This window comes from Postia placenta (genome assembly GCF_002117355.1).
Source record: "Postia placenta MAD-698-R-SB12 unplaced genomic scaffold POSPLAscaffold_5, whole genome shotgun sequence".
NCBI lineage: Eukaryota > Fungi > Basidiomycota > Agaricomycetes > Polyporales > Adustoporiaceae > Rhodonia > Rhodonia placenta.
The window spans coordinates 864,436-888,759 of NW_020169836.1; the positions used below are offsets into that span (position 1 = coordinate 864,436).

The 24,324-nt window shown below is 53.0% G+C and overlaps 8 protein-coding genes across 8 annotated transcripts; 5 read left to right on the top strand and 3 right to left on the bottom strand.

Moving 5' to 3' along the window:
• Window positions 1–305: 305 nt before the first annotated feature.
• On the top strand, window positions 306–1,786 carry POSPLADRAFT_1045701 (hypothetical protein; the record flags this gene model as incomplete). Its single annotated transcript, XM_024478836.1, has 4 exons — window positions 306–399; window positions 424–489; window positions 769–956; window positions 1,010–1,786. The coding sequence occupies 4 exons, from the start codon at window positions 306–308 to the stop codon at window positions 1,784–1,786; spliced, it is 1,125 nt and encodes a 374-aa protein (XP_024340150.1).
• Window positions 1,787–2,850: 1,064 nt separating this feature from the next.
• On the bottom strand, window positions 2,851–4,687 carry POSPLADRAFT_1045702 (hypothetical protein; the record flags this gene model as incomplete). Its single annotated transcript, XM_024478837.1, has 11 exons — window positions 2,851–3,106; window positions 3,162–3,311; window positions 3,362–3,573; window positions 3,626–3,861; window positions 3,916–4,094; window positions 4,149–4,183; window positions 4,242–4,311; window positions 4,364–4,416; window positions 4,472–4,507; window positions 4,568–4,614; window positions 4,669–4,687. The coding sequence occupies 11 exons, from the start codon at window positions 4,685–4,687 to the stop codon at window positions 2,851–2,853; spliced, it is 1,293 nt and encodes a 430-aa protein (XP_024340151.1).
• Window positions 4,688–4,855: 168 nt separating this feature from the next.
• POSPLADRAFT_1139066 (hypothetical protein) lies at window positions 4,856–5,284 on the top strand (the record flags this gene model as incomplete). The annotated part of the gene is made up of 3 exons (XM_024484992.1): window positions 4,856–5,007; window positions 5,070–5,156; window positions 5,212–5,284. 3 exons carry the CDS (start codon window positions 4,856–4,858, stop codon window positions 5,282–5,284), a joined length of 312 nt encoding a protein of 103 aa, XP_024340152.1.
• A 3,572-nt stretch (window positions 5,285–8,856) lies between these two features.
• On the top strand, window positions 8,857–10,114 carry POSPLADRAFT_1045703 (hypothetical protein; the record flags this gene model as incomplete). Its single annotated transcript, XM_024478838.1, has 2 exons — window positions 8,857–9,000; window positions 9,056–10,114. The coding sequence occupies 2 exons, from the start codon at window positions 8,857–8,859 to the stop codon at window positions 10,112–10,114; spliced, it is 1,203 nt and encodes a 400-aa protein (XP_024340153.1).
• A 552-nt stretch (window positions 10,115–10,666) lies between these two features.
• POSPLADRAFT_1168862 (hypothetical protein) lies at window positions 10,667–11,998 on the bottom strand. Its single transcript, XM_024488030.1, has 7 exons — window positions 11,795–11,998; window positions 11,582–11,732; window positions 11,437–11,508; window positions 11,215–11,381; window positions 10,989–11,152; window positions 10,901–10,916; window positions 10,667–10,831 (listed from the first exon to the last, which is right to left on the bottom strand). The coding sequence occupies exons 1-7, from the start codon at window positions 11,867–11,869 to the stop codon at window positions 10,790–10,792; spliced, it is 687 nt and encodes a 228-aa protein (XP_024340154.1). The 5' UTR covers window positions 11,870–11,998; the 3' UTR covers window positions 10,667–10,789.
• A 495-nt stretch (window positions 11,999–12,493) lies between these two features.
• POSPLADRAFT_1139951 (hypothetical protein) lies at window positions 12,494–13,249 on the top strand (the record flags this gene model as incomplete). The annotated part of the gene is made up of 5 exons (XM_024485106.1): window positions 12,494–12,608; window positions 12,664–12,799; window positions 12,856–12,914; window positions 12,977–13,015; window positions 13,071–13,249. Coding segments are annotated over 5 exons (528 nt in total), but the record flags the coding sequence as incomplete, so codon positions are not given.
• Window positions 13,250–18,960: 5,711 nt separating this feature from the next.
• Window positions 18,961–20,979, top strand: POSPLADRAFT_1086563 (hypothetical protein; the record flags this gene model as incomplete). The annotated part of the gene is made up of 1 exon (XM_024483045.1): window positions 18,961–20,979. A coding segment is annotated over one exon (2,019 nt), but the record flags the coding sequence as incomplete, so codon positions are not given.
• Window positions 20,980–21,330: 351 nt separating this feature from the next.
• Window positions 21,331–24,096, bottom strand: POSPLADRAFT_1069804 (hypothetical protein; the record flags this gene model as incomplete). Its single annotated transcript, XM_024482371.1, has 4 exons — window positions 23,948–24,096; window positions 23,421–23,891; window positions 21,397–23,362; window positions 21,331–21,348 (listed from the first exon to the last, which is right to left on the bottom strand). The coding sequence occupies exons 2-4, from the start codon at window positions 23,798–23,800 to the stop codon at window positions 21,331–21,333; spliced, it is 2,364 nt and encodes a 787-aa protein (XP_024340157.1). The 5' UTR covers window positions 23,801–23,891; window positions 23,948–24,096.
• Window positions 24,097–24,324: the final 228 nt, after the last annotated feature.

A 24,324-nucleotide genomic window follows, 5' to 3' on the forward strand; every position in this document is an offset into this window, starting at 1 on the left:
CTTTTCATATTGTACTATAAAGAGAGGTGGGTGTGGTACGTAATAGAACGAACACTTGTGACTGCTGTGCTACCATCTGGACTCCGCGCTAAAGTCCACGCATACGGGGAATCTAAGATCCTGGTATAGATCTCATCGCTCTCAGCGCTTACAGCCTGAGCTCTGTCGCTTAGTTCCAGTTGAGTTGGAAGACTTGGGTTGCTCATGCAGCGCTGTCTGTAAGCCATTGCATTATCGATTGAAGAGGACACTGAAAGTCCAGCTGTGCATTGCCTTTTCGATAACAGTGGGCCTCCACATCAGTGATGGGCCTGGTCAAAACCGAAACGTATGCTGCTCAATATGACGAAGTACCCAGTCATCCACGATGTTCGAACGTCTCCTTTGTGTGTACAAATTGTGAGTCAGTATTGAAATACACAGATGCGTTCAAAATGATCTCTGTAGAACTGGAGGCGTTACGATACGAGCCACTATGCGGCTGGCGTTGTACGCCGTCATGCAAGCCGCCTCTCCATCGGCTGGCAGTCTCAGACCAGATGCTCCACCACAAGATATATATGCTCGGTGCTGTATCTTTCTGATTCTCGTTCCTTCCTGCTCTGTACCGTCATCAAGTTGCTCTCAAGCCCCGACGCCTCAAGCATTCGACCCCTCTGGACATGGCACCGGTCTCAACATCTCGTGCTGTCTCGGCTTCCCCTGTCTCTGGTGTCCCCAGTCCTCGTTCTGATCTCAGCTATCGTTGGTTTGATATCCTTCTTGTAGTTCTCGGGGTCGTCGTCTTTCTCTCTTTCTCCTATCTGGTCTTTCAAGCTGTGCAATACTATCGTGAGGCGTCTGCCGCTGCCGCAAGTGAAGCCAAGGACCTAGAGGCTTCCTCTGTCACTGACACCGATACCGAGCGCAAATCCTGCAGTATTACCGATGATACGCCGCCGCCTGTGACGGAGGAGGTACAGCACGATCGTAGCCGATCACTCTGACAGCGGCTGACATGGGCATACAGACATACAAACCTGGCCCTGATGAAGTCGTCTTTGACGCCCAATCCGCGCACGACGACCGCGCTGTGCAACAGGAACCACAGTCCCCCGCGATGGCACACCAGGATTTCTCTCCGGCCAACGCAGACCTTGGCTCCCCGGTGACTGGCACTCTCGACTCCAGCTGCACGCCCTCCCTTGCGGGCTCTTCCTCCACCGACTCGAGTGCATCACTTGCGTCCCAGTCCACGGGCGGCCTGTCGCCTTCCTGCTCCTCCCCCGGCCTCGTCGACATGCTCCTCAGCGCGCTCATGTCCGGCGACGAGGAGCGCCTCGCGGCAGCGAAGGCGAAACTGGCGTACAACCCCACGGATGATGAGGACTGGGAGGCTGACAGCGACTGCGCGGCATCTGTGTCCTCGTCCCCGTCGCGCGAGCCCTCGTGGGTGTCAGTGGAGGTCCCGTCCCTCAGCTATGCAGACTCCGACTCTTCATGCTCGGCGGACTCGCCGTCGGTGTACTCGATAGAGGCCGTCTCGGTGCACTCGGTGGACGCTGCTTCGACATGCTCGCAGGACGCGGGCCCGGTATGCTCGAAGGAGACCACGAAGACGGGCGTGCCCTACCTCGACTTCCTCCTCTCGCTGCCGCCGCCGCCAACCTACGACACACGTGTTCCTCGGTCTCCTATAGTAGTCAAGACAAAGAACGTCAAGCCTGAGCCTGAGCCTGTGTTCACCTCCTCTGCCTCGTGGCGCTCCTCGGTCGACGACTTCGGAGCCGTGGGACTGGCATTCTAGGCTGTGCTCGCGTTGTCTCTAGCAGCAGTCTTACCTTCTGGTTCTCTACGCTGGATGTCCTCAAGAAACGACGAATTTTGCTCTATGCCTATGTCTCTGCCTCTCTTGCACTTCCCCAGAAACAAACAAGTCAACTCAATCATCAAGACCCTGCGCATCTGCTACCAACCTTCTTTTCTCTGCCCGACTTGATTGGACCTCACAAACTGAACCCCGTGGATGCCCTGCTCATGATGTGTTCGCGCACTAAACGTAAGATGTCCCTTTCTCCCAATGCTCGGTTATTACTGACCAGTGAGACCATAGGTGCCCGCCGCATCGCTTCTCTCTCCCCATCACCCGTCGCTGACCCAGCTTGTCGTTCTAATTCACACCGTTTCATTCTCTCTCTCTTGACCATCAGCTACAACATGTACAGCCAGGTTCGGCAAGCTCAGCGGTAAGCATCTCTTCATCCCGCGGTATCCATCCGTTACTCAATTTGCATCCAGACCACACTCACACTCACAGGGCCCACACCCATCTCTCTCGATACCCGAATAGTATATCGCAACATGTGTTAGTGTCTACTCTAGGATTATATAAATATGCATTGCTGCCACTCGGTTGGGGACGACGGCTCGTAATGATTGATCATACATTAGCTAAAGCACGGTCGCTGGGAACCTTCTACATGCAATTCCCGTCCTAGCCTGCGAAAATGTATTCATTTCCCACCTCACGTCATGCCCAGTCGTCGTTTACCATGCACACAGACTACAATGCCGGCATTCGAGACTGTCCTTGAAAGAGAATACATCGTATTGCAAGAGAGGGGCACGTTGAGGCACCAGACTCAAGCCACCAGGCATCATTCAGGGTACAGCACACCAGCTACACTACCCTTCCTCGGCCCGCACCACGCCCACTACCGCCGGGCGCGGAGGCGCAACCAGCCATCAACCACTGGGGATGTTGAGAATCCCCTCCCGAACCTTTTCCTGGCGAGGGCACGTTGAGGCCGTCGATCGTCTCCTGTCTTTAATAATGATATTTACCACGCGGGCCCAGCAGCGAGCGGGCGCCTAGTAGCGGTAGTGCGAAGGCTTGTACGGCCCGCTGACAGGAATGTCGAGGTACTTGGACTGCTCGGAAGAGAGCACAGTAAGCTTCACATTGAGCTTCTCGAGGTGCGCACGCGCGACCTCCTCATCGAGCTCCTTGGGAAGCATGTGAACGCCGAGCGGGAACGCAGCGTTGTTCGTCCAGAGGGCGATCTGGGCAAGGACCTGGTTCGTGAACGAGAAGGACATGACCGCAGACGGGTGGCCCGTGGCACAACTGGTAAGAGCATATCAGCAGCTGCTGACTATTGGCTTATGACAAACAGACAAACCCGAGGTTGACAAGACGGCCCTCAGCGAGCAGCAGGATATGACGACCGTTGGCCATGGTGTAACGGTCGACCTGGGGCTTGATGTTAACGCACTGTTTAGCGTTGGCCTTCAGCCACGCAACATCAATCTCGACATCGAAGTGACCAATGCTGTTCAAATCATCAGTATCATGTACCATGACATGACTGATGGAACATACTTCGAGACGATGGCATCTTCAGGCATGACTGCGAAGTGCTTGCCGGTGATGATGTCACGGTTACCGGTGGTGGTGACGAAGACGTTGCCGCGGGCAGCAGCATCCTCCATGGTGGTGACCTCGTAACCAGCCATCGCAGCCTGGAGAGCATTGATGGGGTCAATCTCAGTCACGATAACGCGAGCGCCGTATGCAGTGAGTGATTGCGCGCACTAAGAAACAATCATTAGACCAGATATTCGGTCAAGAGCTACTTCTACTTACGCCCTTGCCAACGTCACCGAACCCGGCGACGACTGCGACCTTGCCAGCAAGCATGACATCGGTCGCACGCTTGATACCGTCAACAAGCGACTCGCGGCAGCCGTAGTAGTTGTCGAACTTGGACTTGGTCACAGAGTCGTTGACGTTGATAGCCGGGACCTTGAGCTTGCCTTCCTTCATCATACGGTACAGGTGATGGACACCAGTGGTCGTCTCCTCGGACAGGCCGCGGACAGCTGAGCGTTCGTTCAGAACCAGTACGACAGGCGTTGTAATCGGGAGGTACTCACCGGAGAGGTACTGCGGGTACTTCTCGTGCACGAGGGTGGTGAGGTCACCACCGTCGTCGAGAATCATGTTGAGCGGCTGGCCGTTGGAGAAGGCGCACAGGGTCTGCTCGATGCACCAGTTGTACTCGTCTTCTGTCTCACCCTTCCATGCAAAGACAGGGATACCAGTGGCGGCGATGCTGAACACGATAGGGTCAGTGAAATTTCCCACAATCGTCAGCCACGAGACTTACGCTGCGGCAGCATGGTCTTGAGTCGAAAAGATGTTCTAGAGACCGTGGAGATGAGTCCCACACACTTGTGAACTCACGGCTAAAGAAACTCACGCAAGACGACCAGGATACCTCTGCACCGAGTACCGCCAGAGTCTCAATGAGCACAGCTGTCTGGATGGTCCTGGAAAATAAATTGAGCATCCGTATCCAGATGCAAGTTACGAAGTACCTACATGTGCAGGCATCCGGCAATGCGAGCGCCCTTCAAGGGCTTCGACGCGCCGTACTGCAAAAGAGATGGTCGCATCGACAGCACATCGTCCAAATTTATCAACAAGTACCTTCTCCCTCATGTACATAAGCCCGGGCATCTCATTCTGCAGACGAAATCGTGTCAGATCGTCGAGGGAATGAGCTCGCAAGTATTTTCAGCTCACCTCAGCAAGCTCGATCTCCTTGCGACCGAAAGCAGCGAGAGAGATGTCTATCGCGCTATTTTAAGCTGCAAATTTGGGGCTTTGCACCCAAGCCCACTTACCAGCAACCTTGAAGACCATTGTGCAGGACAGCAAATGCGAGCGACTAAGATTTGAGGTGAGGGAAGGAGGGGAAGGAGGGTGAGAACTGGTGCGATACGATAGTCGATTTTATTGCCCCAACTGCATGTTCCCCAGAAGGCGCACGTGTCATGGCTGAACGCTCAACCGAACTTGTTCTCTGCTGCCATGGCCCCTTTTGCTCGCTCACAGGATAAGGCATCGAGCGAGCAGACGAAATGCCGCTTAGCTGAAATTGTACAATATAAATGCGACGTTGAACAAAACAACCAAGGGCAGCCCCAGTTGCATTGTTGGCCGGTCCCCCGTATATTCCGAATGTAAGTCTCGTATCGCGAACCGGGTCCTGGCCCATGCTGGTTTCATAAGGGATAATTGACAGTTGTCCTGGTCGACCTGCAGTTGAAATGACCAGGTATGTGGACGTAGACACTCAAAGCGGCGAAATCAGCATTCCAGCAGAAGCGAGGTAAGTGCACCTCCCGCACGGCGCAGGGCATGTCTTTAAGTTGACACGATTGTAGTCAAACACTGCCGAAAGGGAAACCATGGCGAGATGTTCGTTGCTATGAAGAGAAAATATCTGAGATGCTGTGAACACGTAATTTTCGCAAAGGTCTACAGCCACATTTCTAGCCGTCGTTGTCATCGTCACTAGATCCACGAGATATACATCTGATTAGGTTCATGTCATGGTTGGTTGTTGGCGTTGGGTGACTGTCAGGATGTCAATTCAGTGTTCTCAGTGGTCAGTAAGCCGTCCCTTTACAGTGAATTTTTCAGGCAGTGAGTGACGCATATAGACAGTATAAACCTGTTCAGTTCTTTTCAGCACGACGACTTCGTATCGTCTACAATCACCTTCGCGGGCTGCAGTGCCCTCCTTACAAGTACTATCAGCTAAAGCTCGATATCACAAGTTAATGTCAGCAGAGTCTGTCTGCGACCTTCTTTATCTCCAGCTCCTTTGCGAGACCGTCAAGGGTAGCGCTGCATACCGATACCGCCTGCAATCGCTATGTTGACCTTTAAATTGACATCTTACATGGGCGTGCACCGTCGTGTGAAGTTACCCATATGTCGCTCGCCTTTAATTCGGCTTTGCCGCCCCCACCCCGCGCCCCAAGGTCATCTAGCGAGTTATACCGAGGAATTACCTCATAGTGGGCATGATGTGCAGCCGAGGGTCCCTATTATCGAGCGGGGATCTAGACATGGGAAGTGTTCGTAGTTGCCACACAGGCGCATTCTTACCCCGATCTTTTCTACAGCAGATAGTGCGCTATGATATGTCGACTGCGCATCACAGTAGGGCTCAGGTATTGAAGGTATACTTAGTTCCCTGGGGTTGATGTCAGCCTCTCTCCGCCATGGTCTATGATTGTTGCTGAGTTCGCGGGGTTTTCGATAGATGTTATAAAGCGGATCCAGCGCAAGCGGGGCGAGTGCGCCTTTTATGTTTCGCCGGCCGCGCGAAGTGTAGGTCCTGAACCCGAGACCGCTGAAATCATTCGATGATGTAGCTTGTTCACGGTAACACTCCCTGGAGCAGCACAGGAACGAGCGGATATGATGTACCTCTTCGTGTCAAGGGGTAAGATCACGAGCCTGGTGAAGATAAATCTCGCACCTGGTATAGTCCCGACAGCGAAGACGCCCGTGGCGCGACTCGGAGATGGACATCTCTGACCTCCATTCAAGTTCCGACCAATTGCCGGGGATGGCGGATCGGTAGGTGACCAAGGCTGCGGGGGTTGTGGCCGGATCGGATGACTGCGACTAGGTCTGTTCCTCGTCGTATGCACTGCATTGCTCGGACTTTACCCTCTGATAGTTTGTGTTCGTTCACGGGAGATTCGAAAACCACCGTCCGAACGGACTTTATACGCCACGTCACAACAGCACAGGAAGGGCTCGTCCTCTATGGTTGGTCAATGTTGCGCCTGCTAATGGCATCCGACAAAAATCAAAACACACGCATGTGGACCTGCAAATGACCTTCTTCGTCCCAGGTGGATAGCTTGAACAATGTTGATGTCCCTTTCGTAATGTTAACTATGTTGTTCAAAGATGAAGAACCGCTACTAACGCTGCATGATCATTGATGACGTGCTTAGGCATGCTCCCTTGAGACTTCCAGTATCATGCAGGTAATGGTCTTGTCACTGGCAAATTACGCAGACTGAATTGCCCATCTGCGCCATCCCCATGCATACCATCGCCGGTCTAGACGTGCGGCGGTCGACATTCATGATGACTGTGGAGCTAGAACAGGGGCAATGCGCTCGCTGACAAAATCTGCTCGTTGGGAGGGGCTGTGAGAGGTCTCAGTCAGGGTCTCTTCCTCGTTTGTTTCGACAGATCAACTCTGAGCTAGCAAGAGGGCGCATTTGAGATCCTTAAGACCTTCGTGACTTCGGACCGACGGCGTGCATCATATGCAAGATGACCACCGCAATAACGACAGGGACCAGTGCTTAGCAACGTCGTCTTGTCGTGCGTGATCGTCGCAGCTGAGCTAGGTAGGAGCTCTAATACTATTTATGTAATCCAATTCCCTTAGGCTCATCCGCTGTCGGCAAACCCTGGCATAGTTCCTAGTCTGCCTGAGCGCCGCTTTGCAACTGGCACAGCGTTCCTTGTGATCGGACTCGGCGTACTGCTGTTTCGGACGTAGTAATGCGCACAGATCAGCATGTGTGCAGATCATCAGCATGTGGCAGTGCCGCTTACTGTCTGTGCGAATGAGGAGACATGGTTACTCACTGTTGGCCGGCTAAAATTATCATTTGGATCCTTTAGGTCGTATTGTCGTGTTGGACTCGTTGCAGGAAGGAGCCTTGATATCTACAAAGCAGTACCCGGACATAAGCAAACCTGGTCGGTCTAGCGCGTCATGCGCGCTGCCAATAGATCGTCGCACACACAATGTGCATTTGAATTCCTCATGTGCGATCCACGTGAGTCTACATGGATCAACTGTGTAAATATTAGTTTCCGCTCAAAACTCAGGCGTATTAGAAGCCCGCACGAGCATCTCACATGCCTACTGTTGTTAGCGGCGCCTTTTGAAACCGCTCCTTCTGTGATGTTCAAGGCTATGCGTAGAGGCTACCTCTCATATTCCGGCCCTCTTCGAAGTCCGTGCCGGAGGGCGATGCACTTGGGGACACAACTAGATTATACTTAGTTCAACAGCCAATCTGGACCTTTCAGACAAAAGTGTTTGCGATTGAGTGTGTGAGACGTGCTGCATTTTCAATCGGGGTGTAGCCAGTGTGGTGAACCTCAATCATCAATTCTGATTATTCGGTAAGAGTAATAAGCGGAGCTTGATATTTCATGTACATTTTACACCGTCGAAGAACGACCGCGATGGGCGCGTTCACGTGTCATGTGACCGTGATCCCGCAGCCAGCAGTGATCAACGATCAGTTCTGTGGTTTTGATCCTTGCCACCACACTCCTGATCTCTCACATCAAACACGCCATAGCCATGCATAGAGGTACGCGTAATAAATGCTACGGAGCTTATGCGATACTGTATTATGGTCTGCTGACATATCCCAAAGCTAGTGCTTTGGCTTGTCAGGAACTTGTGTGGCTAATTGCTAGTCATCATATCTGTTTTAATTGACTCTGTCAGGCAGTGCAATATCTTAGGAACGACGCATCAGCTTTGCGGTGTCGTCCTGTCTCTCGTCTCCATGTGATTGATCTGCTGTACCCACCTGTGCCGACTGTGGGACATTCAGAACATGAGGGGAAGTCCAGCGCCTCGCTTGGCGATAATCCAGCATCTATTCAGTACGCACAACCGACCTGTTCTCATCTCATCCGCTCCTCAGATCGCGTTACCTCGCGACGTATGTGATAATCCACGGACTGCGAACGACACATCGCTTTGGTTGCAACCGTCCGTTTCCGCCGACGAGTCGCTTCCTGCCTACGGTGAGGCACTGCCCTCTGAGATGCGAGTTGTTTCAGTTATATATGACTGTCGTCTTGGACTCCTGCTCTCCATTGCCGAGAACGAGCTCGCCCTCACTTGAGCTGGTGTCTCTCCTCCCTTCCTTTCCTCCGTCCCTCGTCTTCGGGTCCTGCCTTCTTGTATAGACTCTGTGGCTGCTCTAGCCCCTGTGCGCCTCTACCACCTCCATTTATCCGACATGTCGTATCCTCACGCATCGTGGTCACCAAAGACCGAAATGGAACACGGACAGTTTGACCCATCTCAAGGAATGGGTGGTGACTCTCCAAGACATGTCAGTGGAGGCGCTCAGCAGTCTTTTGCCTACGTCGGCTATTCCCAAGTAAGCCAGATTGCTCGCTAAGTTGCATCATGTCGTTGATGACCCGCCTTCTCAGGATCCCCGTGGGAACATCAGACCTTCATCTGCGAGCCCCACATCGAGTTTGTCAGGCGCCATGGGAGACGCTCATATATCTTCCACGTCGCAAATGCCTGGTACAGTACCATCAGGCATGACATGGCCTGTACATAGTGCATATACAGACGAAGCTCAGATGGCCTCATACATCTCTACTCCTCCGACACCAGCATCAGCCAGCCCATCCGGAACGTTCTCAGTGTATTCTATTCAGCCCTATAATCAGCCTAATCCCAATCATGATATTTACGGCCAAAACATACCCTCGCCCTCTATATACGCGGAACAGCAATTTGCGTCACAGCAAGCCCGTTCACAGATGCTTCATGCTATGACCCCCTCACCCACGACGCCTTCCTCGGCGATGACCTTGCCAACAAACCCAATGCCTGCCATCAATCGCACCTCCCGGCCCTCTCGGGAAAGCTTGGAAGACGAGATTCACCGCCTGCGACAGCGTGTAATGGAGCTGGAAAACGCGCGAGAGGTGGAGGTACAGCGCACACATCATTTACAGCAGGAACTCAACCGCATCACGTACGGCCTCTCCGCTCCCGCTAGTGGCAGCGCCCTTCCGTCGCCTCTGCCCACGCCAACATACCCACCTGCACTCGAAGAGAGCTGGCGCAGACGTACTGATGCCCGCCGGAAGATCTTCTGCTCCGTGAACCGCGCAGGCAACGCGCTCTGCGCATGGCATGACTCTAGGCGCGAGCGCCGTGCGTTCCCGCCGCGCAATGCGCCCCTAGGCATGCTTAACTGCGGCTGCACGTTCGAAGAGGCGCTCTTCGAGGAGAGCCTGGCGCGCCACAACGTCGGCAGCTACCACCCGGGCGAGTCCGTGCGCATGGATCCCGCGCTCCGGAACCCCTTGCTCAAGCTGCTCCAAGAACGATATGGCTACCGCGATGGCGACTTCGACTTTGATCCCGTCACGCGCACATGGCAGAATGGCGAAGATGCGACGTATTGGGAGCAGAAGCTCGCTGCTGGTGCAGCCAACTCCCGGAGGGCACGCGCTGAAGAGCGCCGTTGAAAATACCCTCACCACACCATAGATTTCGTGAGTGCCTCTGTGTTCATAAACATTTCTCTGTCTCTGCATCATGAACTCTTCGCACCCCACTGTATTTCTCGTTCCCTATGTTCAACTAATCCCCTCATTTTGTTTTACATCTACATCACCATACATGGTATCCCTGCATTCTTTTTTCATTTCGTTCCTTGCATTGCTTGCCGTGTATCATTGATTGGTTTCCCCATTGTGAGATAGTCTACGTCTCCACCCACTGTATCCCTAGTATCTCCTCTTTCTACTATATAAATGCGGTCATTCGCAATAATCCTGGCTGGGCGTTGGTGTTCGCCTCCGCGTGAGTTCCCTGAATCTGACAGACGCTGTGTTTGGGGCGACAGGCGCAGTAGCCACTGTCAGCGGTCCATCAACGTCCTGTGCCCCCCTCGTTGCCTTGGTACGTTGCAGCGAGCAATACCTGGTTACAACGTCATTACATTGACGGTCCCGTCATGTTGATCACCACCGCATCGACAGGATTTATAACCTACTCGGATCATGACGGTGCTTCATCAAGGGCAGAAGTACAATATCATTAGCTCTCGCCAAGGCAACCATAGGTGCTGCAAGGAATCGGTCCGGCACCGTCCAATGTGTACAATAATGTATTATTGGGCGCTCAATCCTTTGGACCGCCTACAAGCGGGCAAATGAATATTCACCGCCCTTCTCTATGGCCTGTAACAGAGGGGTTTGAGTACCTCGTATACAGTATGGGAACAGTGTGAATTATGATACAACACTTACTATCTGGTATGCAGGTCTGGAGGGTTAAAGCACGCATATAGAGCATATAAACAAGACGACGACGTTGCGACAAATCAAGCTCACATACCGATTGTGAACCCTTTCTACGTAGGCCTTCGAATGTGGCCCCAGCAGCTCCGGACTCTGCTTGGACAGCGCCTCCAGTGCGAAGATCATCATGTAGTCTGCAGTGGTTGGCCCCTCGCCTCCAGCGAACCATCCGGTGGGACTTCCAACGATGTGTTCCTCGATCTACAAGGGTAAAATATGAGCGTTTCCCAAATTCCTGGACACAACACTCCAACTTGTCTCACCATCTTGGTATGCAGTTTCAGGCGAGGATCTATGCCTCTACTGGCGATTTGCGAAACCAAGAGGCTGACGACAGGACGGATGAAAAATGGAGATTTGTCCACAAGAATACTCAATATCAATCGGTTCACGATGAGAGGCATAAAGGAGCCCTCCGCATAGTGAGTGTCTAACCAATTGTCTCCTCGGTAAGTAACCGGTCTCAAAACTAGAATGGTGCTCACAGTACAAGTCATCAACCTCACCACTTGCTGGAGGTCGTACCTTCCCGTCTCCATATTTACGGACGATATACTCTAACGTACCAGGCGCTAAATGTCAGTTCCAGACGCATTGTCGCCTCAGATGTGACTGCGTAGGATTCAGTACCTATGATAGCGCCGCTCTCGGCCAATGTCACCGCGCCATCGGTGATGACTGGGGCTGTTCCAAGCGGATGGACCGCCTTCAATTCTTCAGGCGCAACGTGGCTGGGTGTACGTTGATACTTCTTGATGGTATACGGCACTCCGAGCTCCTCCTTTCGGCGGACGCGCGGTCAGTAAGACGATCATAACATGTGTGATATATCGGATTGCTCACCAAAAGCCATAGTATACGCTGTGAACGTGAGTCATTCAGGTGGTGTACTACAATTTCGCTCGCCGTTGGGGCCATGATTTGTAAATTTGTACAAGCTCGGCTAGGGATTAAGTAAACGTTTGAAATGATATACAGGTATATTCCGAAGGGTTTCAAGAGTCTATTTGCAGAAGAAACAGTAGGTGATGTTCAGAGACAAAGGGCGCGGTACGCGCACTGCGGAGCCGCAGCTGGCGTCCAATTCCTCGAACGCGATCACGTGTCGTGCGTCATTGGCGCTTATCTCGCGTCTTTGCCATTGACGTTTCAAAACTCCTCTTCCTCTGCATTTAACTCACAGTGCTGCATTTATACTCGTCTTAATCACGGGGTGCTGTACAAAGAATAAGCCGAGCATATATCGAAACCAACCAATCACCTCGCACTATGTTGGCTATCCTTTCCATCCTTGCAATGGCATCAGTTTGTCGCGCATTCTCCTGGCATAAACCTGCCTATTTGCAGCGAGATACTTTGAGAGGTAACTTAGAAACTAAAGAAGGTGTGTGCCGAACATAGAGTGTCGCGACTATGATGAATGCTTTAATTCTGACAATCCGTGTGACAGACGAGATTGCAATGATCACGCAGAATACAGGTGTTTTCTTCATGAATCACATAGCATATGAAGTTCGGAGGGATTGAAGCATGTCAACCTGATATTCAGATATTCTGCAGAACTACAATCGTCAGCCAGACTGCTTTCGGCGCGCTGCAGGCCTTATTCGAACGACGTGTGGTGAACTCGATATGAACGAAAATGAGAGGGTTAGAGGTGCGCTGCACATCAAAAAAGTCTGACATTCTGATGAATGCTGAATATTTTCAAGCTGCCATCACTATGACACTCTGCGAGCTTGGCACTGCAAAACATAATTCGCCCCCACTGGAATGCGCTGCATTTGCAGTGGAGATGCGCTCTACTGACAAGAATATCCCGAATGGACCACCCGGGGCCTGCGTAGAGTGATTTCATTCTCACTATATATATATAATGTTTGTCGACATTTACACGTCTAAAGGGCTTTATCCCGGAGTACACAGCACTGGTCAAGCTATTCAGGCTATCTCCGTGAAGTCTGTACGTGGTTACTTGCTGAAAGGTTGCATATATGCGCTTCCACTTATACACGCTCTGGGTAGCACAACTATGCTATGCTTTTCGACGATGGAACGATATAGGTGACTTGCGTTGCGCGGTGTATGGTGATTTCTTTTGTCTCAATCGTGATTGCAGACACAGCCAGGGAAATCTACAGAAATGCTACAATAGGACAAGTGGAAATATTGCAGCATCTCAATGAGCGCGAGGAGCAACTACAAGAATATAGCCGGAGATCCGACCTGTTTTTGCAGGTATATCCTGCCTTCTCGCGTCAGAGACTAATGCAGGACATTCAATTGTGCAGGACATAAGTGGTCTGCTTGCAGCAGTCCGCTCATCCACGTCGGAAATTGGCCTTGTATATGACGGGATAGTCCAGGGAATCTCAGAGAGCTTCCAGGACGTAGGTCTCATTTGCTCTCGCAATTTTCGTCTCTGGGATTGATTGAACGGCTTCGTAGAGATTAGACATGCTGAGGGACGTGATCTTCGACATCGGGCGGCGGAACGAGGAAACACAACTCAGTGTTGCTTCCCGTGTAAGTGGTCTCAAGCCCTGACTACTGAATCAGCTGGATAAGATATGTTTGCTGTAGGTTGATTTTGCGATCGAAGGTGCTGTAAACAGGGTATGTTCTTCCCTTCTGCTTCAGAACATCCCAATATTTGACTTTGCTACCCAAGCATTCCGTGTCTCTCGAGTCCCTAGCACCGTCTTTAGAGGCTTCTCTTCACAATTCTTTGTCCAAGGCCATGGTCGCGATAGAGACACAATATCGAAATGTGGCAGAACTCGCTGTAAGTGTTACTGCTAGAACTCGCAGGCTGCCAGCTCAACCACATTAGAACGATGCACAAGCACAACTGGGCACCGTCAGCACCGAGCTGGGTCTTATGCGACAGGCGAGTGCTATGCTTCTGCGTTCCATTAATGACATATAGACCAGGAATGCAGTCGGTCGTAGGACTCGTCTCAGAAGTATCACAAGCGCATTTGCAGCTAGAGCACACAACCGCGCAAATATATGAAGCCCACGCCCTACAGGTTGAGACGACCCAATCCGCAGCCAGACTCACAGAGACGTTCTCCGAACTGACGATACTTGCGCAAGAAGAGATGCACAACCTGACTGGGACCGCGGCTGAGCTGCACGAACGACTTCTCATTATGATCCCCGGAAACGCAAATCGTGTATGGTTGGATTGGACCAAGGCCACTGCCTTGTACATGCTAGAGATCATCTTACGAGGTAAGTGGCGCTACTTTGATACCGCGTAAACATGGCTGACTCTTGCCCAGTCGACCCGGCCTGGTTAGAATACGTGACACAACTACCAGCCATGAGTCTGCTTTCTGTAGGTTGGCGGCTTGTTTACTGGCTTTTCAGCACAGGTCTTTCCTCTGTCATGGTGAGTCTCTTCGGGTGACGCTCTGCCACGGTGACCAGAAGGCGCGGAGCCCCACAGAGTGTAGCAGTGCTAGTGCTATCTTTGAAGCGTTGGCGATTCCCTATTGGTTACAATCCAGCGCAAGACCTCGAATGGTGTCTTCGCCCGCCACCAAAATCACCGCCTATGGATGAACCCTGCCGGACCAGTGGCCACCACCGCCCCCCAACTGATTCACGAAACCCCGTGCTCTCCAGAGATCTTTCAGCACACCAATCCCTCCCGGGCTCCCCAACGCACTTTTATTCGTACCCCAGCCCCACTGCGGTGCGATACCGTGCGCGGGCGCGCATATCGCGGATACCAGACAGGCTCTGCAATCCCCTTCCTGGGCTCTAATCCACCGTGATCTTCTGGCTCGTGGACTTGCTGACTTCTCCCGGTGCTGCCGGCCTCTGCTGTCGCTGCCAAATGATGCTCCGTCTCCCTATCATTCCCCATTGGCACATCGGCCTCGTGGGTAACCTGAGCCTGGGAATCCTATTGTTCTCGCTCACGTCAGCGTTCCGTGGAAGGTTTCCGTGTTTCTTGTTCTCATATTGTGTATTTTAGATATGGAATCTGAGAATACGCCTCGTCGTGACTTTTAACGTGGGCACATGAAATGCGATGTGCTTCTCCTTGCGCTTAATCCTAGATCACAACAATACTCACATGCGCCCGACGCGGGTGCTATTCGCTCAACATAGTCCTATGCATTGCTATTCGTGTGAAGGGCCGTTTCACTGACACTCGACGAAAGGAGTTTGTGAGGATGCCGCCGAATCGGGGTTTGAGTTACGGCTGAGATCGCGCTGTATTTGAGCATATTTGCCATCAAAATGAGGCATCAACGCTGCGCCAGCGATCGGGTAATACTATATTTTCGGGATAAGCCGACCAGAATGGGTGCAGATCCAGCGCTCCCGAGTTGCGTACTCTTGACTCGCTGACTGTATGCTGCTCCTCCCGTCGGTAGCGGTGAGCCCCTTCCCGCCTCTGACTCATATGCAGAATAACGGTCTGAAGGGGCACTCCGTGCACAGGTCAGCGTACAGGTAGTGACAAGCGATAGCTAAATACCGCAAACCACAATGGCGCCAAGTGCCACCCGGACAAGAAACCGTAGTTTAGGGGTTACAACACAAGTGCTGGTCAAAAATGGCCAGGTTCGTGCATCCAGCGCTAGCAAGGCAAAGGGATTGTCCGGCGTGGCTCACGCAGAAAACCCCGCGATTATGCTTCCGGTGAGTCGGCGCTTGGCTGGCCCAGAACCAAATGACCACAACTTAAAGTTGAACTTTACTCCCGCTCTCAGACACCCACATCCGCTCCCTCAGACATACACACCCTTACTCTCAATAGCGTAGCTAAAGCTGTTCCGACGATGACCATCGAGCAAAAGGACAGTCAAAGTATCGTTTCCAAGGATTCATCCGAGACCGCGCCACAAGACTCGGAGGTAGGCTATGTGACCTTTTTCCGTTCTCGTTTATGAGTTCTGAGAGTCCATAATTTTCTCGTGTCGTTCTTCAAGGCGTCGCGTCAGCCTCGCAGATCGCACTGCTGGAATTATATCAAGGGACGGTGCAAGAATGGCGACCAGTGTCCACGTAGACATATTCTACCGCGGAACATGCTGCGGGACCCAGTGTCAACAGAGACAGCGTCTTCTGCCCCACAGGTACAAGGCAATGTGGTGGTGAATTCCCGGGTGGTGGCTCCGCCGCCACAAGGTCAGCAATCTGAAATATCTCCGAACTTGCGGTACATCGATAGGTTAGGCCGTGAGCATATAATCGGTGCCGTCGATCAGCCTGCCCCTCAGTGCTCAATCGCCGCTCCTGCTGGAACGATGACTCCGCCTGTAAGCAGCTACTAGCACTTTGCTGTTCACAACAATAAAGCTGATACTTTTTCGTCGATAGGAATCTGCAGCTGGCGTCTGTCGCCAGTTTCTTTCTGGTCATTGCTCATACGGTATTCGTTGCCGTTGGCGCCACGAACGCTCAGAAGACGTTCCGCTCGCATCAGCGCAACGCCCTAAGGAATCAGAAACGGTATTGTAGCGTTACACCTTCCACGCCTTTCCATCTGATTTGCTTTGGCAGATCGTGGAAAGTACCAGTGACATCACACCACAATCTTCTGGCATTGTTCCGGTGCTGTCGGCTACATCGACTGACAAGAAAACGGGCGCTCTCAGCGAAGGGATACCGCGGAGTAACGACAGCGAAGACGTCTCACAGCCAAGTGTACTTGTCGATCTCCGACCCGCAAAGGTATATCCACTGCTGCTGCTAGCATTATGTATTTAACGTCCGTTTCTGTTCAGCGATATGATACCCCCTGCCATTTTTGGCAGCGAGGGCATTGCGAATATGGGGCACATTGCCGCAAAACTCATCTTCCCCGTCCAAAGAATTACTACTCCGCATCCTCCACAGTATCGGCAAGCCCAATGACGTCGAGCATTTTGGCGCGTCTCGACGATAGATCGTCTCGAGTATGTATCACGTCCCACAGCGATGCGTTCACAACTGAAGTCTTGTGCAGACGTCAGATGAGATCTGTCGGGCTTACCAGTCAGGTCACTGTGCTTGGGCTAACTTGTGCAACCGTGCACATGTGCTCGAAGCGCAGCTACAAGAGGGAGTTTTAGAAGGATCGCCTGTACCTCTCAATTCTGCGGGTATGACACGTTGCGAGCAGTCTATTGTACCTGTCGCTCGGGAAGAAGTAATGTCGTTGTTGTTCTGCTTGCCCCCTCTTATTGATTGTGTTCTCTAGGAGCCCTCTACCAGTGCCGATGTGTCGTATCCATCGGCACGGTCGCAAGAGCAGAAGAAAGACAAGGAGGTGCGTAATTTTGTCAAACCATAAGCACGGAGGCCTTATAATGGTTTACATCGATGTCAAAAGATCAGTGTCCCTTCGTCCTCGGACGATAGGAAAATCTGTAGGAATTATACGAAGGGTCGCTGTCATCTAGGCTCTCAATGTCGACGCATACATCCACCGCATGACGACACCCACAAGCAGTCTTCGTCAAGCATGTCGGCTGCAGCTACGAGCACTGCATCTGGAACCATCGCGACCGAGGTTGCAGCTTCAACAGGTTTCAATGTTCCTGGAACGACGGTGGGTCTTCCTTGATGTCACTACTTCCCGCACTGATTGGTCCGTCCAGTCCGATACCGTCGATGCGGGGAGGCCGATATGTCAGGATTACATGAACAACAAGTGCAAGAAGGGCAATCGCTGCAGTCGACTTCACCCCCTCTGGGAACCTGCCGCGACGAAGCTCGGACCGCCGGCGCCTGCTGCATCCGAAACTTCCGATCCGATAAATATTTCCTCTGTTGCTAAGGTCGTTACGGTGTCATTCACCGACACGCAAAAATCGTCGACGCCTACTACATCAGCGTCGTTGAAGGGCAAGTCCAAAGCCAGTAGATCCACCGCACCGGAACCCCCTTTGGTTGAAGTAATGACGGCGGATGTAGGAGAGCAATGGACTGCCGACGCTGACAACGCGAATTTGTTGAGCGATGTGTTCTTTATTATATATGAATCGAGGGACTGATGCGCTTGCTAGGTCGACGCGTGGCGAGGGCTCATCCAAGAAGTCGAAACGAAACGTGAGTATTCTCTGTTCCGCATGTTTCTATATACCTGATAGGATTAAACAGAAGAAACAGGAGAAGATAGATACCTCAAAATCCGTCGAGGTCATCACTGCGGCTGCTTCTACGGCTGCGAACCCTTGTCAAGTCGACAGTGTGGCAGTGCCCCAGTCCTCCGCAATTATTCCGTCGAGTAGCCAATCCACGTCACCGCTAGCTACAACGTCACACGACAGGTCTCCTGATAGATCCGGTATACAGAGAGACAGCTCTGAGTCGGAAAATCCGTTCCATGGTTCTTGGGTAAGTCGTCTTCGGGAAACTAGATATATAGTTTACTCACCAGATCGCAATCTTTAGGACGAGGAGCCTACATGGGGATCTCCTGAGTCGTCTGCTGCCTCGCTCGACATACCGAAGACCCCTGTCGAAAGGGTGGTACCTGTTTGTTGGGATCATATCCACGGAAGATGCGTCAGGGACTACTGCAAATTCTCGCACGATGAGAATGACATTGAGAGATTCAATAGGAGCGCCGATCGCAACCGAAAGTTTGAGGCAGCTGTAGAGCCAACAGTTCGCATGATGGAGGTATAATTGTACAATTCATTCATCGCAAGCTGGTCGCTCACTCTGTCGTTTCTCTCGCACCAGGGCCAGCTGTCTGGACAATCTGAAGGTACCCTTGAGCGATCTCAATCAAATGCTAGACGTTCCCGGCAACCCTCCGCTCGTGAGACAACTAGACGTCGTGAACCTCTCCCGTGTGCGCCCCCCATGACGGCTGCTGAGATTGCGTGGGCCAACGCCCCCATCGTACCCCCTGGTCTTGGCTTGGAAGATGTGAGTTTCCTGCAGATCGCTCGCACTAGACTGCTGACCACACATGACAGAAAATACTGAAGGCTCAAGCACCTGCGCGCAAGGAGCCGCCGGTCAATATGTCCCTCTCTGTTCTCGACGCTACAAGGGTCACATTTGGACCTGGGTTTGATATCCAGGGGCTTGTTACTGGCTTCGAATCACGTCAAGTGCTTCTGAAGGGTATTCCTTACGGTGTGACTCCTGCCGAGATCACGAATGCTTTATCTCATCTCGGAGAAGTCGTCACCGTCCGCTTGCCGGATGTCCACAAAACGCAGGGGAAGCACCGGGATGGACTCGCTGTCCGCGTGACCTTTGCAACGTACGAAGAAGCCGCCGAGGCTGCGTCATCCCTAGATGGCAGTCAGCTATTTGATTCACCTATCTCCGCTCGATTATTGTCATTCGAGACAGCCTCTGTGGGCAAGGGATCTCTTGAAGACGCTGCTGTATTCCTTGAGTTTCCAGCCGCCTCTAGGAGAGGCTATGCTGGTTATGAAACGGAAGAGCTTGCAGCACAAGCACTGGCCAAAGCGAACGGCACCGAGCTTCGAGGTTCGTGGATAACCGCCGAATACTTTCAGGGTCTCCCCAATATTGGTGCTTTCAATTTGCGCTTCCATGGACTCCCCCCGGACGCACAAGCCAAAGATATCGATCTTTACGGCGCAAATGACGGCGTCATGATGGACCTCCCTAACTATCAGTCGCAGAAGGGAGCTATCAATCGCTTGCGGGAAACGTTGTCAGAGCTCGGAGAACTGGAGTCGTTCAATGTCCTTCCACCGCCGTACAAACGTGGCGTTGTTCGAGCATGGGCACATTTCACTTCCACCACGACTGCAGACATCGTATGCGCAGCTCTGCATAACAGGAAGAAGCGGTTCTGCGGCTTCGGCAAATTATACGCGAGGCACGTCCGCACTCTAACTTACAACCTGCCTCGGCATGTGTTTGGGGCGCTATCCAGTGACCTGCGCTTCCTCAGCGCATATGTCTGGGACAACGAGAACGGCTCCAGTATCACCGTGTTAGACCGACGTCGCGGTACGGGACCGTCGCCCCCAGTCAAGGTCAAACTCGGATCAACAAACATGCAAGCGTTAACTCGAATGAAAGTGGCCTTCGAGAAACTCCTACGCGGCGACATCATTACTCAAAACGGTGAGATCTTATGGGATGGCTTCTTCGCCAGACGAGGAGGTATCCTCTACCTCGAGGATCTCGAGAAGAGGCACCCAGGTATAATAATACATCGAGACCCCAGACGACGGAGGCTTGCCCTTTTCGGTCCTGCCGTTAAACGCGGTATCGTTCGTTCTACCATCCTTGCCAGAGTGGCATCTCTCCGGGCACAGAAGACCCACGTCCTGCCTCTCCAAGGACGAATGATTGGCCTTTTCATGAGCGCGGATTTGGCCAGACTTCAGAGCGAGTTGGGTGCCGAAAATGTAAAGCTGGATCTCTGGGCACGCGTACTTACGGTACGCGGAGACGATGAGGCATACAAGGTGGCACAGCAAGCAATCAAACGTGCGCGAGACCGCCACACCGGTGAGAGGCAGCATCACGAGGTAGAATGTCCTGTATGCTTTGATGAAGTGACATCACCTGTGTCGCTTGCATGCGGGCATACGTGGTGCAAGACTTGTCTTGCTAACTATCTCATGGCCTCTGTCGACAACAAGGTCTTCCCACTGACTTGCCTGGGAAACGAAGCTAGATGCCCTCATGCTATACCACTTAATGTCGCTCAGGAGGTTCTCTCTCCGAATGATTTCAGCTCGGTCATTCATGCGGCGTTTCTGGCATATGTCAATTCGCGGCCCAACGAATTTCATTATTGCCCCACCCCTGATTGCCCACAGGTATACCGGAAAGGATCGAGAAACACGGTGCTACAATGCCCCTCATGTCTAACTCGAATCTGCCCCCATTGCCACGTCGAGTATCACGAAGGCTCCCGCTGTCAAGACAAGGAAGACGCCGAAGATGAAAGACTATTTGAGGAGTGGAAGAAGAACCACGACGTGAAAGAGTGCCCTTCTTGTAGGGTACCGATCGAAAAACTCGCGGGGTGCAATCATATGACCTGCGCACATTGTCGGACGCATATTTGCTGGGTTTGTCTTGAGACATTCACCATGAGCGAGACTGTCTACGACCACATGCGTTCGGCCCACGGAGGAATCGGTCTGGGATGATCTTGTCTCATGTATAGCACCCATCTATATTTGACTTCGGTTTATTGCTGTAATTTATGTCCTGCTGTACTTGTCGTGTTCTTGTATGTACGTCTCGCGTGTTACTATATCGTGTACGAGTAGATACATTCGAGAGAATGCCATGTTATTAAGCACAAGGTGCAAGATATGACCGGAAGATAATACATTGGACGGTAATACATAATAGTGCATGTTTACATATTTGAGATACAGAGTCCTTGCAGAACGGCGAAAGATAGCCCCTTCGTGTCAGACGTATTGTACAAACTGCAGAGAACGTCAGAGCTGAGGACGCCAAATCGAAAGAACACATACGTGTTCGTATGGCCGCGTTGGCGGCTCTCCATGCGAGGGTAACGAATCTGGTAGCTCTGGAACGGTTGGATCATACCTCACCTTCTTGCCAAACTGGTCCATGAATCCCTCTACCGGTGAGGGATAATGTCCCAGCTCTGGCGGATTGGCCAGATTTCGTGGCGCGTAGACGATGAACTGTCCGTTGCGTTCCATGATCAGGTGGTCTCCGCGTCGATTCCAGAAACCCGTCCGGGTCTTGCGGTGGCTTACGGGTGGTACGACAGGCATCGAGGCAGACGATGATGACACAGAAGTAGAAGATGTAGGATATGAGGACGACGCAGAGGCAGAGGCAGAAACTGAAGCAGTTGGATAATATGACGGCATTGGGGGTTGCGGAAGAGGGTTATGGCTGACACGAGTGGTCCGAGATGGCGAGGGCCCACGCGATCGGGAAGTCGTGTTTGGCGACCGGGACGGAGTGCTGGTGTTTGGTGATCGGGAGGGGGTACTAGTGTTCGGTGACCGCGACGGGGTGGTCGACGCGCGTGATGACGCAGGGGCGTCCAAGAGGGGATACGTCTGGCTCCGCGAGATCTGCCGGGGTGCTGTGTCGGGCGAAACGCGCGACGATCTTGGCGGTGAACGTGCACTGGCATAAGGGGTCGCGTTTGGATCTCTGCCTTGATCGCGATCAGGCGGCCGTGGAGTGCGAGGATGCGTGGCGCGGTCTTCGGGGATTGTCTCGAAGCCGGGGAAGGAAGGGTACGTATGGTGGCGCGTAAGCTCGCGCTCCTTCGGGCTAGAGCCGTTCGACGTCCGAGTCGGGGCCACGAGAGGGCTGAGCAGGCCAGCCGGCTCTTCAGTGAAGTTGGCAAGGAACGGGAGGGTAGGGGCAGAAGCGGTATCGGACGACGTCGATGGGATAGTTGACGTGGAGGATTGACGCTTAGAAAGGCTGTTCGAGCGGCTGGGTGCGTTGGACGGTGGTCCATAGATGGGCCCATGGGATTGAGGTGAGATCGAAGGGCGAGACGGCGTGCGACCTGCATCATCGTAGCTTGAGCGGCGGGTCGGAGTGGAAGAGAAGCTATACGCATCGTCGCCAGTTGAGCGTCTCAACGGCGTTGTAGACAGGCCATTAGCATCATCAGTGCTTGTGCGTCGGGACGGTGTCGTAGACGAGCTCTGAATACCCTCGCTGGTTGAGCGCCGTGCAGGCGTGCTTCCGGTGGACGCCGATGAATAATGATTCGGTGTGCGGATGATACCGGGAGAAAACGTTGTCTGAAGATCCTGTTTAGAGCTGAAAGCCTCCAGAGCAGAAGGTCGCGGAGCGGGCGCTGCTAAATTCATGCTCGCATTCGTTCCATTTGCCGCGGCCGCGGCCGCCGAAGCCGACGATGTAGCAGATGGCACGGAACGATTGGGAGATGTGCGTAAGTCGCGTGCTTGCTGATGTTCTCGTGAGGACACATCGCTGCTTGGCTGGCGGTGGTGCGGCTGGGACTGCTGCTGATAATGCTGCTGTTGCTGCTGCTGCTGCGGTTGCTGTTGTTGTTGAGAATATGTAGAATATGAAGACACAGCCGGCGGGACGACCCGATCAGGCACAACGTTTGCCTCAGCGCGAACCCTAGGGTCAGGCTGCTGCGCAGAATCCCGCCGCTGATGGGACTGACCAGCGGTTGGCCGCTTGTCTCGAGTCGCCGACGAACTGCTGTACACATCGACTAGTTCCTGTGGCGGCCGTACCTGCCGATAAGCATCGGAGGTGGTCGACGAACGCTCGTGTGGATGTGATTGTGTCCGAACGGCGCTGTTCTGACTGGACTGAGAAGAGCCGTGTTTCTCTGGCCCGCCTTGCCCATTCGGCAGCGTGGATGAATCATTGTGCTCGGGAGACTCACAGAGCTCTTTCGGGACCCATACCCAAGGTGTGTGCGTGACGCCGTTGTCTTGCGTCTTCTTCGGAGCCTCCTCCCTACAACCCAACCCAAATGATGCGATCCGTCCTTCCCCAAAGTCTTGAATATACGCACCTGATGTGCATGTTCTCAAGCCCAAGCCCATTCTCCTTCAACTTCGTATTCCAGTACTCGGCGTTGCCGGGGTTCGGGACACGCTTGTACGGGTTGAAGTTCGCCCCTGGCCCTCCATGCGCGTTTGCCATTGGCGCACCCCAGCTAGGATGCGGCGCCCAGGCCTGAAAGGCGGCCTGCGTCCCAACCATGGCGCCGCGAAACATTGGATTGAGTTGCCATTGTCCTGACGTCCAGGCCTGAGGATTGACACCGGCAGGAACTGGGGGTGGCCCTGGATAGGGAGCGGGGGCTGTGGGTGGCCACTGGCCTTGCCAACTGTGAGAGGCGGTATGTACCGTCGGCCAAGCTGCATACTGTGGGGGATTCACCCAGGACATAGGAGCGTGGAGCTGGCAAGCAGAGTCGCGCGCGATGAATGATCAGCGAGTGCTAGATTCGGGACCGGGGGCTGAAAGGTCTGCAGAAACACTAGCATAGATATATAGCACCCAGATGACTGACAAGCAGAAGCTTTTGTTACTTACAGGGCGCCGGGAGGAAGAACGAATAAGACCCACCCCACTTCGTACAATCGCGGCAGTCAAGCCAGGATAGGCAACTTCTGTTGAGTGAGCTGTGCACAAGTCTGGTGGCGATGTGTACAGCGAAGAGGGATCTGCGCCGACTGTTTTGCGATAGATATGGGAAGTGACAAGTGACGAGAGGCCTCAAGCTGAACCGGCTAGATATAGCACGCAAGGAACGCCAGCTCCCCTCAACGCGCACAGCACCGATTGCACAGGGAAGTTCACAACTAGATATAGCGCTAGGCGACCCGGTCAGGCTTGATCCGATGAATACCACCAAAAAGTACACGCACCCGCCGGCCGGGGTCAGCGCCTCAGAAAGCCGTTTTCAGCCC

What these genes read in the sequence shown, in the direction of transcription:
- POSPLADRAFT_1168862 (XM_024488030.1), bottom strand. Translation starts at nt 11,869, where the DNA reads ATGGCCCCAACGGCGAGCGAAATTGTAGTACACCACCTGAATGACTCA. An exon ending in CGAGAGCGGCGCTATCATAG is followed by an intron (nt 11,509 to 11,581) that starts GTACTGAATCCT and finishes CTGGTACGTTAG; the next exon opens with AGTATATCGTCCGTAAATAT. An exon ending in TGAAACTGCATACCAAGATG is followed by an intron (nt 11,153 to 11,214) that starts GTGAGACAAGTT and finishes TTACCCTTGTAG; the next exon opens with ATCGAGGAACACATCGTTGG.